This window comes from Vulpes vulpes, chromosome 1 (assembly GCF_048418805.1).
Source record: "Vulpes vulpes isolate BD-2025 chromosome 1, VulVul3, whole genome shotgun sequence".
In the NCBI taxonomy this organism is placed as follows: Eukaryota; Metazoa; Chordata; class Mammalia; order Carnivora; family Canidae; genus Vulpes; species Vulpes vulpes.
The window spans coordinates 193,594,525-193,613,581 of record NC_132780.1 but is presented as its reverse complement, the minus strand read 5'-3'; the positions used below and the strand labels follow the sequence as shown (position 1 = coordinate 193,613,581).

Sequence of the window (19,057 nt, the reverse complement as noted above, 5' to 3'; positions counted from 1 at the left end):
AATAATTTAATGATAAAACCAGAACAATACCTCTAAAAGAAGACAAGGCAAAACGGTTATCTAATTCTTTCTGATAACACACACTCTTTTTTTTTTCTTTGCAGGAAAAACAAGAATGGTGGTGGCTTTATATTGCAGATAGGAAGGAACAGACATTAATATCTATGCCATATCATGTGTGTACACTAAAAGATACAGAAGAGGTAATTATCCAACAACATTATTTCCGTTTTTACAAATGTATGGTGTCTCACCATCATGCTGCTTCTCATAAAGTCTTTTTTAGAAATCAGTTTATCGTATTTTGCTTATTGTTTTTATTTGTTAAGACACATTTTATAACTTCTCTGTGTCTTTTTTTGGGCTGGTAGCTGATTGGAAATTTATACAGTATTGCTAAAGGCAGGCAACTTGATCAGTCCTAAAAACTTGTTTTCAACTTATTTTGGGAGTTTTCACTGTTAATGTCTAAGAATATATGCTTTTTGTTTTCTTGTCCAGAATTTAATTATATTTTACAAAAATTTATGATTTTTACCTTCATTGGATTAGTGCTAAATGTCTTTGGTCTTAAAAACAAAGTTAATAACTGGTAATTAGGGACACCTGGGTGGCTCAGTGGTTGAGCGTCTGCCTTTGGCTCAGGTTGTGACCCCAGGGTCCTGGGATCAAGTCCCACACATCGGGCTCCTAGCAGGGAGTTTGCTTCTTCCTCTGCCTATGTCTCTGCCTCTCTCTCTCTCTCTGTATGACTATCATAAATAATAATAAAAAAAATTTTTTTTTTTAAAAATCTTTTTAAAAAAATGGTAATTAGGTTTTTAGAGTGGAATTTTTAAATATGTGGCATTATTCATTGTTGATGACATCACTAATACATTATTGCGATGAACATAGTTTGTCCTTGGGAACTCCTTTCTGTTTTCTTGTTTTCTTCATGCTACTTTTCTAGAAAGAAGATTCTGCCTGGACTTGGTAGACAAGAGCAAGGTTTTTTTTTGAATATCAAGATAGTTCTATGATGTTGATTTTTAATCCAAAAAGTATTTTTCCAACTTTATAAGCGAGTAGTAAATACATGAAGTAGTTTGTTTTTATTTGACACCTAGAGCTAAATTAAGGGTATTTCTTGGATAGAGCAATTCTATTTTTTTTTAATTTAAGTTTTACTTATTTTTGAATAGATAATATATTCCTCTAGTTAATATTTCAGAAGATATACAAAAGCGCACCCACTGAAACATCCCTGTCTCTCAGTCACCCATTTCCTTTCCTAGAGGCCATCAATATTATCAGATTTTTATGTATTCTTCATGTGATACTGTATGTAAATTATGAGCAAATACATATGCATATTTTCTCCAGTATTGCATATAAATAGCATATACCTTCCCTTTTTCTCTCAGTGATATAACTTGGAATTTGTTCCAAGTTAACTACAGAAAAACCTTCCTCATTCGTTTTTACAGCTGCATAATACTCTTTTGAGTGGTTGTTTATTATGTAGCACTCTACCATTTAATGGACTTAAAAATTACTTCTTTTGCTTCAGTAAATAAGTTCATATGTCATTTTGCACTTGTATAAACATACATACAGGATTAATTCATTGAGGTAGAATTAGTGAATCAGAGGCTGTGTATACACTGTAATTTTGTTAGATGTATGCTAGATATTTATTTCTCCATAAGGAGAATGAATGTTTAGGAATGCCCTTTATTTCTCAATGTGTCAGACATTTTGAGTGTCACTGCTGATCAGAAAGGTGAAAATGGCATCTTAGTGCTATTTTTTCCTTCTGATCTTTTATTTTAAAAAGTTTCAAGCCTATAGAAATGTTGCAAGCACACAATCATGAGCTCCATCATAAGATCCTTCATCTACACTGAATTAACATTTTCTCTTATATTTAAGATAATTTAATATTTTTCTCTACATGATGTCTATAACATCATAACATTATAACCCTAAATATTTGACATGTATCTCATAAGAACAAGGGCCATCTCCTGCATAAGCACAATAAAATTACTATATTTAGGAGAGTTAGCATTGATATGGTGTTCATCTAATAATGCAATCCATATTCAGATTTCCTTAAATATTTCACTAACATATGTTACAATTTTTATTTATTTTTAAAGATTTTGTTTATTCATGAAAGACACAGAGAGAGAGGCAGAGACATATGCAGAGGGAGAAGCAGGCTCCCTATGGAGAGCCTGATGTAGGACTCAACCCCAGAACTCTGGGATCATGACCTGAGCCAAAGGTAGACACTCAACCACTGACCCACCCAGGTGCTTCTTGTTTTGCTTTTAAACTCAAGGATCATACATTGCATTTGGTTCTCATTCCTCTTTATTCTAGAACTCTTTTTGGCATTTTTGTTTTTAAATTTTTCATGCCATCATTTTTGAAAAGTCCAGGCAAAATATTTTGTAGAATATCCCTCAGTTTTAATTTGTCTCATTGATTACTCGTAATTATATTCATCTTAAATATTTTTGGCAAAAATACTACATAAGTGATATAATCTTAGTTGGTTGCATTGGGGCACATTATATCAGTTTGCCCCACATGCCATGGTTGAACGTTTAATTAAGGCTTCTCTCTACTCTAGAACATATTTTTTTCCTCTAATCTTTGGGGTAATACTTGGGTACTATGTTAATATCTTGTTCTCTAATAGTCTTTTACCCATTCATTTTATTATACATTGATGATTCTTGCCTGAATCACTTTTTACTATGCTAATTATTCTCGTAATGTCAATTTTGTATCTCTCTTAAGAGTGAAACTGAACATCTTTCAGTGTATTTGAATTGTACTTTTTTGTGTGTCTGTGACTATTTTTCATTTTTGTTGGGTTATTGATGTTTCAGTTGTTTGGAGGAATTCTTGTTTTAAATATTATATCCCGTTGTGATATTTTTTGCAAATATTCTCCTCAATTTGTTTTACTATTATGGTTGTTTTTACCAAGCAAAAATACAAATATTTATTCATTTACTTGGTGTATTTTTGATAATGTGATTTGATTTCTTCTTTTATAATTTCTGGGTTTTGTGGTGTACTTAGAAAGGTCAAACTGTGAGATTAATTTTTTAAAAATGATATTTCCATGAATTTTCTAGTTTGTTTTTTCTAGTTTGTTTTAGTAATCTTACCTACAAAAACTAGATTTTGGAGATTGGAGGCAGATCACCAGAACATCAAAATGCCATCTTAATAATTTATTCTTCCTTTAAGTGGAATTGAAACTTTTTCTTTAATCATCTGGTGCTCACCACAATTGCACTTCTTAATCCCCATCACCATTTTCACCCATTCCCTGCCCACCTCCCCTCTGGTAACCCTTGGTTCTCTATAGTTGAGAGTCTGTTTCTTTGTTTCTCCCTCTTTTTTTTTGTTTTTTTGTTTTTTTTACTTCCTTTGCTCATTTGTTTTGTTCCTTAAATTTCACATATGAGTGAAATCTTACAGTGTTTGACTTAGTTCACTTAGCATTATACTCTCTAGCTTTCCATTGCAAATGGCAAGATTTCATTCTTTTTTTATGGCTAATAGTCCATTGTTTGTATATACCACATTTAAGGTCATCCATCAGTTGGTGGATGTTTGATCTGCTTCCATAATTTGGCTATTGTAAATAAGGCTGCTATAAATATAGGGATGCATGTATCTCCTTGAGTTAGTGTTTTGTGTTTTTTTTCTTAAGATTTATTTATTTTAGAGAGCAGGGGGAGGGGCACAGGAGTGGGAGAGAGAATCTCAAGCACACTTCCTGCTGAGCACAGAGCCCAACATGGGGCTTGATCTCATGACCCTACGACCACGATTTGAGCTGAAACCAGGAGTCAGACGCTTAACCAACTGAACCACCCAGGTGCCCCTGAATTAGTGTTTTTGTGTTTTGGGGTAAATACCTAGCACTGCGATTGCTAAATCGTAGGGTACTTCTATTTTTAACTTTTTGAAGAACCTCAGTGCTGTTTTTCACAGTGGCTGCACCAGTTTGTATTCCTACCAAAGTGCAGGAGAGTTCTGTTTTCTTCACATCCTTGTCAACACCAGTTGTTTCTTATGTTTTTGGCTTTAGCCATTCTGACAGGTGTGAGGTGATATCTCATTTTAGTTTTGACCTCTGTGTCCCTGATAAGTCATGCTGAGCATCTTTTCATGTGTCTGTTGGCCATCCATATGTCTTCTTTGAAGAAATGTCTGTTCATGTCTTCCGCCCATTTTTAATTGGATTTTTTTTGGGTTTTGGGTGTTGAGTGTTATAAGTTCTTCATATACTGGATACTAACACATTTTTTTTAAAAAGATTTATTTGAGAGAGAGAGAGAGCGTGCACATGTGTAAGCAGGAGAGGGGCAGAGGAAGAGGGAGAGAAGCAAACTCCCAGCTGAGTGAGGAACCTGTCACAGGGCTCAGTCTCATGACCCTGAGATCATGACCTGAACCAGAATCGAGACTTGGACACTTAACTAATTAACCACCCATGTGCCCCATTGGATGCTAACCCTTTATCAGGGTTAGCCTTTTAGTTTTGTTGATTGTTTCCTTTATTGCGCAGGTTTTTTATTTTGATGAAGTCCAGTAGTTTATTTTTGCTTTTGTTTCCCTTGCCTCAGGAGACAAGAAAAAAAGTTTCTCTGGGCAATGTCAAAGAAGATACTCCCTGTCTTCTAGGATATTTATGGTTTCAAGTCTCACATTTAGGCCTTTAATCCATTTTGAATTTATTTTTATGTATGATGTAAGAATAAGAAGGTGGTCTAGGTTCTTTCTTTTGCATGTTGCTGTCCTTTTTTCTCAGCACCGTTTGTTGAAGAGACTTTTTCCCACCAGATATTCTTTCCTGCTTTGTTGAAGATTAATTGACCATATAATTTTGGGTTTATTTCCAAATTTTCTATTCTGTTCCATTAATCTGTGTGCTTTTTGTGCCAGTACCATACTGTTTTGGTCACTTTGTAATATAAAGTTGTTTTGATCAACTTTGTAATATAACTTGAACTCTGGAATTGTAATGCCTCCAGCTTTGCTTTCCTTTTTCAATATTATTTTGGCTAGTCGGGGTCTTTTGTGGTTCCATATAAATTTTAGGATTATTTGTTCTGGTTCTGGAAAAATACTGTTGGTATTTTCGTAGGGATTCCATTGAGTATAGATTGCTTTGGGTAGTAGAGATATTTTAACAATATATGTTCTTCCAACCCATGAGCCTGGAATGTCTTTCCATTTCTTTGTGACTTCTTCAGTTTCTTTCATTAGTATTGCATAGTTTTCAGAGTAGAGGAGTAAACCTCTTTGGTTAGATTTATTCCTAAGTACCTTACTATTTTTGGTATAGCTGTGAATGGGATTGATTTCTTATTTCTCTTTCTGCTGCTTCATTTTCGGTGTATAGAAACGCAACAAATTTCTGTCCATTGATTTTGTAGCCTGTGACTTTATCAGTTCTAGCAGTTTTTTGGTGGAGCCTTTCAGGTTTTCTATATCTAGTATCATGTCATCTGCACGTACTGAAAGATTTCTTTCTTTCTTACCGACTTGGATACCTTTCTGTTGTCTGGTTGCTGTAGCTAGGACTTCCAGTATTATGTTGAATAAAAGCATTGAGAGTGGACGTCCTTGTCTTGTTCCTGACCTTAGGAGAAGGGCTCTCAGTTTTACACCATTAAGGATGATGCTAGCACTGGGGTTTTGCATACGAGGATGGCCTTTATTACACTGAAGTATGCTCCCTCTACACCTACTTTATTGAAGGCTCTTTTTTTATTTTTAATTTTTTTTTTTAAAGTAAGCTTCACACCCAGCACAGAGGTCAACGTGGGGCTTGAACTCATGACCTTGAACTGACATCAAAAGTTGGAAGCTTAACCAACTGAGCCACCCAAGTGCCTCTTATTGAGGGTTTTTAATCACGAATGAATGTTGTACTTTGTCGGATGCTTTTTCTGTGTCTATTGGAATGATCATAAGGTTCTTATCCTTTCTCTTATTGATGTGCTGTATCACATTGATTTGTATATATTGAACCAATCTTGCAACCCAAGAATAAATCCCAGTTGATCATGGTGAATGATTCTTTTAATGTATTGTTGGATTTGTTTTGATAGTATTTTCTTGAAGATTTTTGCATCTATTCTCATCAGAGATAATGGCCCGTAGTTTGTTTTCTTTCTTTCTTTCTTTCTTTCTTTCTTTCTTTCTTTCTTTCTTTCTTTCTTTCTTTCTCTTTCTTTCTTTCTTTCTTTCTTTCTTTCTTTCTTTCTTTCTTTCTTTCTTTCTTTCTTTCTTTCTTTCTAATATATCTGGTTTTGGTATGAGGGTAATGCTGGCCTCATAGAATGAATTTGGAAGCTTTCCTTCCTTTTCTATTTTTTGGAATAGTTGGAGAAGGTATTAACTCTTCTTTAGATGGTGTAGAATTCACCTGTGAAGCCATCTGGTCCCGGAGTTTTGTTTTTCGGGAGTTTTTTGATTACTGATTAAATTTCTTTGCTGGTTATCAGTCTTTTCAAGTTTTCTATTCCTGTTTTAGTTTTGGTAGGTTATATGTTTCTAGAAATGTATCCATTTCTTCTAGATTGCCCAATTTGTTGGCATATAGTTTTCCATAATAATCTCTTAAAATTGTATTTTTGTGGTGGTAGTGATTTTTCCTCTCTCATTTGTGTTTTTATTTGGGTCTTTTCTCTTTCTTGATAACTCTGGGTAGAGGTTTATCAGTTTTATTGATTTTTTCCTTTCCTTTCCTTTCCTTTTTTTTTTTTTTTTTTTTTTAAGAACCAACTTTTGCCTTCATTGGTCTGTTGTATTGTTTTCTTTAGTTTCTAGATCATTAATTTCTGCTCCAATCTTTATTATTTCCTTCCTTCTGCCGGTTTTAGGTTTTGTTTGCCACTCTTTTTCTGCCTCCTTTAGGTCAAAGTTTGGTTGTTTATTTGAGATTTTTCTTGCTTCTTGAGGTAGGCCTGTATTGCTATAAACTTCTCTCTTAGAGCTGCTTTTGCTGCCTCTCAAAGGTTTTGAGTTGTTGTGTTTTCATTTTCATTTGTTTCTTTTATTTCCTGGTTGATACATTCATTGTTTAGTAGCAGATTATTTAACCTCCATGTGGTTGTGGTCTTTCCAGATTTTTTCTTGTGGGTTATTTCTAGTTTCATAGTGTTATGGTCAAAAAAGATGCAGGGTATGAATTTGTTGAGACTTGTTTTGTGACCTAACATGTAATCTTTTCTGAGGAATGTTCCACATGCACTTGAAAAGAATATGTATTCTGCTGTTTAGGGTGGAATGTTCTGAATATATCTGTTAAATCCATCTGGTCCAGTGTGTCTTTAAAGCCTTGATTTCCTTGTTGATTTTCTGTTTAGATTATCTATCTATTGATATAAGTGGGGTATTGAAGTCCCCTATAGTTATTGTGTAATTTTTTATTAATTCATTGACGTTTGTTCTTAACTGGTTTATATATTTGGTTACTTCCATGATGGGAGCATAAATATTTACAATTGTCATATCATCTTGTTGGATTGTCCCTTTTACTATTATATAGTGTCCTTTTTTGTCTCCTGTTACAGTCTTTGTTTTAAACCCTTTTTGGGGGGCAGCCACGGTGGCGCAGTGGTTTAGCGCCACCTGCAGCCCAGGGCGTGATCCTGGAGACCCTGGATTGAGTCCCACATCAAGCTCCCTGCATGGGGCCTGCTTCTCCCTCTGCCTGTGTCTCTGCCTCTCTCTCTCTCTGTCTCTCATGAATAAATAAATAAAATCTTAAAAAAAAAATAAAAATAAACCCTTTTTTGTCCTATATAAATATTGCTATTGTAGCTCTCTTTTGACATCTATTTGCATGATAAATGCTTCTCCATCCCCTCACTTTCAATTCACAGGTGTCTTTCAATCTGAAATGAGTCTCTTATAGTCAGCATGTAGATGAGTCTTATTTTTTTATCCATATCCATCTGTGTCTTTTGATTGGGTCATTTAGTTAATTTACATTCAGAGTAATTATTGATAGATACGTATTTATTGCCATTTTATTACTTGTATTGTGGTTGTTTCTGAAGATTTTCTTCGATCCTTGTCTTTTCATGGTTTGCTGCGTTTTTTTAGTGTATGTTTGGATTTCTCTGTATTCTTTGCATATTTAGTAGTGATTTTTGATTAGTGGTTACCATTAGGTTTGTATATAAATCTCTACATATAGCAGCCTATATTAAGTTGATGGTTAAGTTTGAACCCATTCTTTACTCCTCTCCTCCCCATGTTTTAGGTATATATCTTATATCCTTTTAATTTTGTGAGTTTCTTGACTGATTTTTTTTACAGAACTATTTAGTTTTGCTGCTTTTATATATTCTACCTTCATAGTGTCATGTTTGGTCTTTCCTTTCCACTCAGAGAGTCCCCTGTAAATATTTCTTGCAGGGCTGGTTTAGTGGTCGTGAACCCCTTATTTTTGTCTAGGAAACTCTCTCTCCTTCTATTCTGAATGATAGATACCCTTGTTAGATAGAGTATTCTTGGCTGCAGATTTTTCCTTATTAAGCATTTTTAATAACTTTCCAAGCATGATATCATGCCACTCCTGTTGGCTTGGAAAGTTTCTGCTGGAACATTTGCTGATAACCTTATGGGATTTCCTTTGTATGTAATTGTCTTTTTCATGTTGCTTTTAATATGTTTTCTTTATCACCTTATATTGCCATTTTAATAATAATCCGTCTTGGTGTGGATCTGCTTTTGTTGATTTTGTTGAGGGTTCTCTATACTTCCTGGATCTGGATTGGATATCTGTTTCCTTTCCTAGATTAGGGAAGTTTTCCCCTATTATTTCTTCAAATAAATCCTCTGTTCCCTTGTTTCTCTCTTCTTCTGAGATCCTATCATATGAATGTTACTATGCTTGATGCAGTCTCTGAATTCCTTACTTTTATTCTTGTTTTGCATAATTCTTTCTTTCCTTTGTTCAGCTTGATTACTTTCCATTACTCTGTCTTACGGATCATTAATTCATTCCTCTGCTTCTTCCAGCCTGCGTTCACCCCATCAGGTGTTTCTCATTTTGTTTATTGAGCTCTTTATCTCTACTATTGTTATTCCTTTTCGCTTTGTTAATGGTCTCATTGATGTCCTCTACTCTTTACTCAAGCCCAGTGAGTAAGTATCCTTATGATTATTGCTTTAGGTTCTCTGTCAGGCATGTTACTTATATTTGTTTTGCTTAGATCTCTTGCTGTGGCCTTTGTTCTTTAATTTGGGAGAGATTTCTCATTTTGTCTAAGTCTCTGTGCCTCTTTCTCTGTGTAGGAAAGTCAGCTATGTCTTCTGTTCTTGAGAGTAATGGCTTTATTTAGAAGAGGTCCTGTAGTATTCTGTAGTGTAGTGTCCCCTGTTTCCAAGGGCCTGGTGCTTCAGAGAATGTCCCCAGTGTGTGCTTTGTGGGCTTTGGTTTTGTGTTTTGGCTGCTTTATCCTTCAGGCCATTAGTCTACAGAGGGTCCCTTTGCTTGTTGGTAGGCAGTGTTTGGTCCCCTGAATGTGGCGTGTTTTAACTAGGTTCTGTTTTGCTTTGCTTGTAAAACGAGTCTTGTTGCCACCTCCATGGGAACTGAGGCCCTGCCAAACTTAGGGCCCATTGTGCTGGGACTGAGGCAAGTATGACTGGAAGGGGTGGTTCCGCTGGAACATAGGTGTTGGGGGGCTTCATGTGAGCAAGTTAGGTAGTGAGTATTGGTACTTTGCTGCTTCCTGTCTGAGGCGAGGGGTAGGGGAGGGTAATGGCCCCAGCCAGAGGACTCTCCGTGAACACCATCTCTCTGTGATGCCCTCTGAAGTGAGTGCATACCCTCCCCACTGTGTGCCCCATTATTTTTCAGGTCACTGTTTCCATGCTGTATGTCCATGGACTGTTTGCCCTGCCTTTTCTCTAAGAGCAGCCCCAATGCCCTCTGAGCTCTCCCAGAGCCAAGCATCCTGACCTTTAAAACTCCAGGCTTTAAGCCCTGCTAGTTGCCAGAACTCATGAAATTTGGGCACTCTTGTTTTCCAAGGCCTTTGCTGTGAGATTTCCTTTTCCATGTGCACTCCCCTATGTATTAGTTTGTCTCTTGCCATTCTCCACAGCTGTGGCTCCCTCCCTACCACAGTGCCCATGATCCATTCCTCCAAACTGTGTCTCCATACTTCCTACCTTCTTCAGCATGGTCTCTTCTCTGTCCTTGGCTGTGGAGGTTTTTTTTTTTCTACCAGTCTTCAGGTCAAGTTCTGGGGTATTTAGGATGATTTGATAGTTACCTAGTTGTATTCATGGGATGACGTGAGCCTAGAGTCCTCCTACTCCCCTGCCATCCTTTCCCTGGAATTGAAATTTTTAAGAGTTTGTAACTATATATGAAGTTTATGATTTAATAGGTAATATATTCTTGACCTTTTAAGGTGCTGGGCATGGGTTTTTTTCTTTTTTTTAAGACTTTATTTAGGAGAGAGCAGGAGCAAGAGCAGGAGAGCACAAGCCAGGAGGAGTCGCAGAGGGAGAAGGAGAAGCAGACTCCTCACTGAGCAGGGAGTCTGACTGGCTCAATTATAGGATCCTGGGATCATGACCTGAGACAAAGGCACATACTTAACCGACTGAGCCACATAGGCACCCCAGCACTGGGCATGTTTTAAAATATTTTGAGTATAGTTGACATACAATGTTACATTAGTTTCAGGTATATAACAGTGATTCAGCTTCTCTATATGTTAAATTATGTTCACAATGAGTATAGCTACTGTCTGTCACCATACAATGCTATTATAATATTATTGACTATATTTTCTATGTTGTGCCTCTTGTTTATGACTTATTAATTGCATAACTGGAAGCCTGTATCTCCCATTCCTCTTCACCCATTTTGCTCGTCGCCTCACCATTCTCTCTGGCAACCATCAGTTTCTTCTCTGTACTTATAGGTCAGATTCTGTTTTTTGTTTATTCATTTATTTCTTTATTAGGTTCCACATATGAGTGAAATCATTCAATATTTTCAGCATTGGGCATTTGTAAAGGAAAAATTCACTTCTGCTGTGTGTTTTTCATTTACACTAGTATCATACTCAAAACACTTTTGACACTGATGAGGTGTATGGGTTTTTCCCCCACACCAAGCAATTCTTTGTCACACCAGCAATGTCCTCCAGCTTAATGCTGGCACTCGCACTCTTTAGCTGGAATTAGCATCACATCTCCCAGGTTAAGGGCTCAGTTCCACAAAACTGCCTCCCCACCAGGTCCTTCACATGTCAGTTGCAAGTCTGAAGTTGTCACCTGTATTTCTCACCAGCTGGGTATGAATTGGGATTCCCCTGACCCCCTCCTTAGGTCTGATAATTTGCTAATAAAATGGCTCATAGAACTCAGGGAAACATATTAACTAGTTTATTATTAAAGAATATAATAAAAGATATAGATGATGTTTTTTCCATTTCTCAAAAATATGGATTTTTAAGTGCTATTTTTTTCTTCTAGGTAGAACTGAAGTTTCCTGCACCAGGCAAGCCTGGGAATTATCAGTATACAGTGTTTCTGAGATCAGACTCCTATATGGGTTTGGATCAAATTAAACCCTTGAAGGTAAGACTAGTGACTTCAATAAATATGGTTGCCTATTTGAATAAGTGTTTAACATACTATGAAAGCATTTCTAGTTCTGACATGTAGAGTAAGAGAGGGGAAAAGATGTTTTCTCATACTTTGTATGTGAAATACTTGATGGCCTGCTCTTTCAATCATAAACTTAATTTGTTGAGTTAAAGTAGTATAATGCTTTAGAACCTAGAATATAAATTACTAAAATGATTTAGATTGTTAAGTATAAATTACTTAAGTGATAGTCTTAATGTGTTATATACTGTTAACTTTCTAAGACCTCATCAGCTGAGTTCTGTATTTTGGGTTTTTTTAATAGAAAAGCAGATGTATTTTCCCACAGATTCTGTTGGAATGTTGATTAATTTCTGAAATTAATTTGTTTTTATCAAGATATACACTTTGTATAAGTATCACTTAAAGCACATTCCTGTCAGTGTTTACCAGCTTCATTTGTGGTTTTTATAAAAGGCATTATTGTGTAAATGTTGTGCTGAAGTATTGTTCATTGTGTGCTGGAGTCCCAAAGTTTTTTTTTTTTTTTTTTAAGATTTTATTTATTAATTCATAGAGACAGAGAGAGAGGCAGAGACACAGGCAGAGGGAGAAGCAGGCACCATACAGAGAGCTTGATGTGGGACTCAATCCAGGGTCTCCAGGATCACGCCTTGGGCTGCAGGTGGCGCTAAACCGCTATGCCACCGGGGCTGCCCTGGAGTCCCAAAGTAAAGGGAACTGGTAAAGGAATACCTGTTTTTTCCCATGAGAGTGCCATATTTTTTTTTCATCGTCTATAGAATATTACGTGATGAGTATGGAGCCTGCAAAATACCATTTTGAAAGTCATAGTAGAGTTTTTCTTCCCTCAGCAGACTTGTTAAGACATAATTCTTAATTCTTATTAAGACTTAGGAAGACGGGGATCCCTGGGTGGCTCAGTGGTTTAGCGCCTGCCTCCGGCCCAGGGGCGTAATCCTGGAGTCCCAGGAGTCATGGGATTGGGTCCTGCTTCGGGCTCCCTGCATGAAGCCTGTTTCTTCCTCTGCCTGTATCTCTGCCTCTCTCTGTCTCTCATGAATAAATAAATAAAATCTTAAAAAAAAAAAAAAAAGACTTATGAAGACATAATTCGGTGTTCTTGCTCAAGAATCACAGTGATTAATCTTTCATTGTATAGGATAAATAGTATAGCCTCTATAGAATGAAAATGTCAAACTGTATTAGAAATTTAACCATATTTGTCTGTTAACAGATTACAAATATCTATTATAATAAATTTGTTAAATTTAGAGTTAACCATAAAATCTATTTCTTTATAATTGCCCTGGTCAAAGAAAACCTTTTCTTTATCAGATATTTCTTTCATTTTTCCTCCCAAAATTTCTGATGTCTGCATTCAATTCTTTATAGTTGGAAGTTCATGAGGCTAAGCCTGTACCAGAAAATCACCCACAGTGGGATACAGCAATAGAGGGGGATGAAGACCAGGAGGACAGCGAAGGCTTTGAAGATAGCTTTGAGGAGGAGGAAGAAGAGGAGGAAGATGATGACTAAGCAGTACTATGAACGGACCACAGTATTTGCAAATGTTTGCTGTTTTGGAAGTGTATAATAAACCGGAAACAGTGCGGAACTGATGTTGAGGGAGGTGTTAGTGCTTTACTAGAAATGGGTGCATAATATAACTAGGCAGTGGTGATGCCTTGGTACAGTCTGAAAAACACTTAAGGCTTGTTAAAGCCTTTCAAGTATGGGATGGTGCATTTATTTCATGGGCAAATGATAATAAACCCTTTGTTATAACTGTCCAGAAGTGTGGGCTATGTATTATCTGATCAGTTTATGGTCCCAGTAAAAGTAAAGGTACATAAAAACCAATCTATAAATGGCAATTTTTCTTTGTTTAGCTTTAGTTTTCAGCAAACATTGAAGTATGATAAACACCACACGTTTTAAGTAACATCTGCTCAAGTTTTAATCTTTTGATAAGCTCTGCCATTCATTTATTGACATTTTGCAGTGATACAAGACTATTTATAACAGTTCCATTCATAGCTTTGAAATTTTTATTTTTACCTGTCTTGATCATAAGTTGACATTCTATCACATTCCACATAATATAGAGGGCTACATTTGAGGATGTTCCTTTTCTTAATTGCCCAGAGTTATCAGATTATAAAAATGGCTTTTAATGGCTTAAAACATTTTTAAGCCTCTATTTAGCAGATCAGTGCAGGATCTAATTCTTTTTATAAGCTATAGGTCTAAAAATGATTGTGGGACCATGTGTTCTCTGATGTTGGTGACTCATGTTATTAAACCTTTTTTAAAAGGTTCACTATAAAAGCTGAAGTACATTCTTAGCTTTTAAAATCTACCTGACTCAGAAGCCTTTTAAGGAAAAAAATACATAACATGCAAAGGAGGCATTCTTTTGTATTCATTTTGGACTCCTGTCAATAAAATAGAAGTTTGACTCATTTTACGTTTGTAATGGTGTGTGTCTTTTTACTTCCAGAGAAAGGATATAATAGGATAATTCACTCTTATTTTTCAACTAAAAAATTAATAATGTACATTACTGCTGAAGTGACTGCTGTTTCTGTATGGTATAAAAAAAACCCATGCGTGGGAGGAATTTCCCCCTCACACATTGCAACCCAGAAAGATAGTGCTTATAAAGAGTAGAAATGTATACATGATGAATCATTGAGGTAAGATGAATATTTTTATTACTATATACTGAGGAAGCATATGTCTATAATATAATAGGACTGATTGTAATAATCCTCTCCTATCAAAATCTCCATAGGCCAAAGTACTGTTGGAATACTAATTTGTGACCTTATTGATTTAAAAGGTTGCCACTTTCCATGCAGAATTATCACTGGTATTTTGTTACTGTGGTAGTTGGAAATAAAATTTGAAAATTACCAAAAACACGAATGGTTTTTCTGGTTCTAAATTTAGGATCTAATTTCAACAGTATACTCAAAGCAATTTCATTGGAAATTCCATCACCTGTTTTTCTTTTTAAAGATGTTAATGAGACCCTTCCTTGGCAGGCAGTAGTGCCACTGAGGATTTGTTTTCATTTTACAAGGAGAAGGTGGGTGGGTTCAATTTTGAGTCAGGTTTTTCTGGGAAGCTCCAGTGTCCGGTGAGACAGCTGCTGGTCACCGAAGTGCGATAAAAGGGAGTGAGCCCAGCCTGTAGCAGCAACAAGCAAAAGGAGGGATTTGAGAAAACCTGTGAGCAAACCAAACAAGGTTTAATGTGCACATGTCCTGGTTTTCTTAATAGATAATTTTCAAGAAAAGTATTTCTATTCTAGTAGCTATTTTGTCTGAGACTTGATTCATCCAAACAACTGGCTTTCTTTGTTTTTAACCTCCAGAGAGGATGATTTTACAACTCAGTAACTCACCACAGTGCTTAAAAAACATCACTTTGACCTTAGAAAATCCCACCAGTCTGTTTTCCTTTGTCCTTTGGTGATACATACGTACTTCCCAACCACGTTAAGTACATTATCCTTTAATAAGTACTTTAGGTAAAAAAAAACTCCTTCCATATTGCGATAGTGAAAGAACTAAGCTTTCATATAATTCCCATCTCCAGCAAATCTCTGAACTCCATATCCCTTCTCTTGATCAAGATTCGATAACTAACACTGGTTCGCATTTAATGTAATGGAAACTCTTAAGTGTAATTTCAGTTCTGTTTTCATCAAGAAACTTGACATTTTGTCAGCAGAATAAATGAACCTATAGATGAAAACATTTCAGCATGTGTACACAAAATGAGACTGGTTATTTATGAAATTAAGTTACTTAAATTGTGTAATATTTTAATCTCTTTAAATTGGTGAAGTACCTATTAAAAGAAGTCATGAGGAGACCACAACTGAAAGCCTCGCAGTTGTAAATTTTAGTGTTATAAAACTTGATGGAGGCCCCACAATGTTTTGTCATGTGTGTATCTCGATTTCAAAAGTCAGATTTTCATGTTCTTTCTAAAAATGTTTAAGCTTTCATGAATATATTTTTTTTTAATTAAGGAGCACTTTGAAAAAGATTCTCTGTATAGAACAGTACTCTTATTTCTCCCCGCTTGCACTAAGGGGTGGAGAAGGACAAGACTGTCCGGCTGTACGACTCCACTGCGCTCCACTCCATGGTGGGAAGCTCAGACCTTGGGTGCAAGCAGTAGGAGTTGGGGGATGCCAAAGGAATGATGGGAAAGGGAGTGGGAGGATGTTGAAGAATGTAATGAAGCTCTCTGAGTGTGTCATTGACCATGACGTTCATCTAGTTATTTGATTCAACAAATCAAAACCAGATGCTGGAGTGTTCTTTAGCAACAATTATTTCAAATGTAATTCAGTACTCTACATACTTTTTGAGCAGGTGTTCATCATTCGTCATATATTCACTGAGTTTCTGTGTGCCTGGGCTTATGATTGGATACTGGGGCTATAGAAATAAAAGAATTCATGTTCTTAAGGACTCACTGGTATTAGGACAGGTGGATGTGCAGCAATCCATTCTAATCCATTTGTGTTAGCTAATGGCCATTGTTTGCAATGCTTTTTTTTTTTTTTTTTTTTAAGTTTTCTACTGTAGGCAGAGGAATTATTTTTTTTCAGATGCTAGCTATTGGCTCTTTATTTTTTTCATAGGCAAATCCTCATCCTTTCGTTTAAGTATTTCTATAAAGCATTTTTTCCTCTCCAGATTCTTAACTCTGAAATTCCCTACTTAGTTTTCCTTAAAATGAAACAGCTATTAGTGAGCCATAAAGTAACATTTCACACTAGCTGTGTCGTGATTAGGCCAAATATGTCATAAGTTAGCATCTAACATCTTCACACAGTTAAACTAGATACTAGGGCTATTTTGCAAAACTTTAAAAAGCTGTGATATCATACATTTTTCTGTAACCTGAGCTAAAAATCCAAATACACCAATCATTGGCATGCTTTAGGACTGTGGTTTCAGGTAGGGGTGTGTCAAATCCCTGGGGTATCCAGATAATCAGTCCGTTGGGAAAATGTTAAAATGGTTATTTGTATTTACTCTCATCCTTTTAAATTTCTATTTTTGTGTGTTTTATAATGTACATAATATATTGTACAATTGTACACTTATATAATTCGTAAATAAATACATTTATTGGTGCATTATAACTTTTTTTTCTGATTTCAGTGCATGATCGAAACATTTGGATATGTTGCTTTTAGGTATAGATAGGGTGACCTTTAAAATGAAGGTTTGGACCTTTGGCACTCACCATTTGAATTCACAGTGTGATGTTACTCTGTTGGAAGAGCCCTACTGTAGGCCCCAGGAGCAGTGATACTTGCTAAGATGGAACTGAGTCTGTTTCATGATGGGGTTAATAGATGAGGGACGAGTTCTGAGCGGATCTCGTCCACGGAGTGGAAGTGGGGTAGGTAGAGGCAGAGGCGCTGGGGACTACCTGCTGGGATGTCCAGCAAAGGCTACGCTGTTAGTGGTCCCTGTGATCTGGCTGCCACAAATTAAAGGTGAGTATGGGGAGGATTGTCCACTCTTGGGCACTAGGTTGTTCAGCATTAACCCTGTCAGGCTACATATGCAAAGGAAGCTGTGTTGTTTTATCTTTCTGAACACCTGAGGTTTATGCTTTAAAAATCTGGAAAACGAAAAAAATAAAAAATAAAAATCTGGAAAACGGTAACAATAAATAACAGAGACGTGAGCAGTTTTCATAAAGATCAACTTCAAAACTATTTCCCTGCAGTTTCCAGCCTGGTTCCGGTAGAGGGCGATAGGGCTATAATTTTCATTAGTAACGAATGATTTATCCTGTGGGATGAAACAAAAAGACACGCTTTGTAATTTATTTCTATTTCCACCCTCTAGAATTACCTTCTACCCCTTTACTCCTTTTTTTTTTTTTTTTGGCCCTATCTAACCTTTGTCTTTCTTACACGTATCCTTTAATACATTATATTTACTTCTCAGTTTTCTGGCTGGAAATACTAGATCCCTTTGCAACAAACTCCAGAAGACAGTCCATATTTATTCGTTGTGCTGGAATTGTATTAGATCGTTTGCTTGAGGTAGGAAGTTAGGACAAAAAAAATCCTTTTATTCTGTAAAATTTAAATTTGCGGAGTGATTGGTTTCAAGAACTAGGGAGGGTCCGAGACTTAGGCTGTGTGCAGGCTGACAAGTTAACCTGCCACCGTGTCGTGGGTGTTAGCCAATGACAGGGGAGTCCCGGGTCAGAGGCACCACAGGCTGCGTGAGCTTCATGTTCCCCCTCTGCTCCTCTTGTCTCCCAAGCTCTGTGGGAGCTACGCAGAACAGCCCAGATGCTGTACATGGAATAGGCTTGCATCACAGCTGAGGAATTTGTAGCTCTGGATCTAGTCTTTAAAGGGTATACAAGTAAAGCTGTCCAAGAGGGAGATAGTCTGTCTTCCAAGCGAGTTTCCTACATCAACATAAAAAGCCTGGAACAAAAGGTCTGTGCCTCTGCTCACAAGGTATGCAGAAACATGAGCTCTCCGTGGAAAACTGTCTCTCCAAAGTTGGAATTCAAAATACATAGTACCTGTATTTAGAGAAAGTCTTTGGACCTCTGGTTAAAACTGAGGAACCTCTCAGATACTCTGAGCAAACGTGCTGCCACCTATGATCATCCTTGGAGGGAAGATTAATTTTTGGTTTTGACTACAAAAAGTTGCCCAAGGGATTATGCAGATGAATGGGGAGGGTAATCAAATTTGCTGGTAGACATTTTGATCAAGAATTAGGCATGTGACTAAAATTCAATGAGAGACTTTAAAAATTGTGATCAAATTGCATTTGAGACGTCCAATAATCTTACTAGGATAACTATAGCCTCCTTCGTTTCTATGTATTAGTCTGCATCTATATCTTTGCAAAATTAGTCTACTTTATCATCACATCCAAAGTTTCTCCAGCTTTTAAAATAATATTCCAGTATAATTAATAGTGTTGTCTTAATTTCTCTCCAGCTTTTTAATTTCTTGATTCTCTGCCACATTCTTAGGACTTTCAGTCACTGGCTGTGCTGTACATCGCTTTCCAAATTTCTCCTCCTACTGTGACAACATACACATAGAAGGGGGAGCCCCAGGAGGGGTGCCCCAGCTGAAGGGAGGCGAGGCACCCCCCTTCCAAGTGTCTTGGGGGTTGCCCAAGTGTAGGAATGCCCCACAAGCCCCTCCTGGTTCAGAACTCTGCAGTTACTCCTTTTCCCACCGTCTCAAGGAGCCCTTGCCCCACTTACCCTACCCTCTACACACAAAACACTGTTCTAGGCCTATTATCATGGAAATTATAAGGATTAATGTGATTTTCAGCAAAATGCTTTTGAGAATTGGAGATGA

The 19,057-nt window shown here is 36.6% G+C and overlaps 1 protein-coding gene across 1 annotated transcript in view; it reads left to right on the top strand.

Moving 5' to 3' along the window:
- SEC63 (SEC63 homolog, protein translocation regulator) overlaps positions 1-16,840 on the top strand; it is a 77,143-nt gene extending 60,303 nt beyond the window's left edge. The window contains exons 19-21 of the mRNA XM_072738297.1: positions 105-203; positions 11,533-11,637; positions 13,063-16,840. Coding sequence (XP_072594398.1) covers positions 105-203; positions 11,533-11,637; positions 13,063-13,206 — 348 coding nt within the window. The 3' untranslated portion in view covers positions 13,207-16,840. The remainder of the gene's footprint in view (positions 1-104; positions 204-11,532; positions 11,638-13,062) is intronic.
- Positions 16,841-19,057: the final 2,217 nt, after the last annotated feature.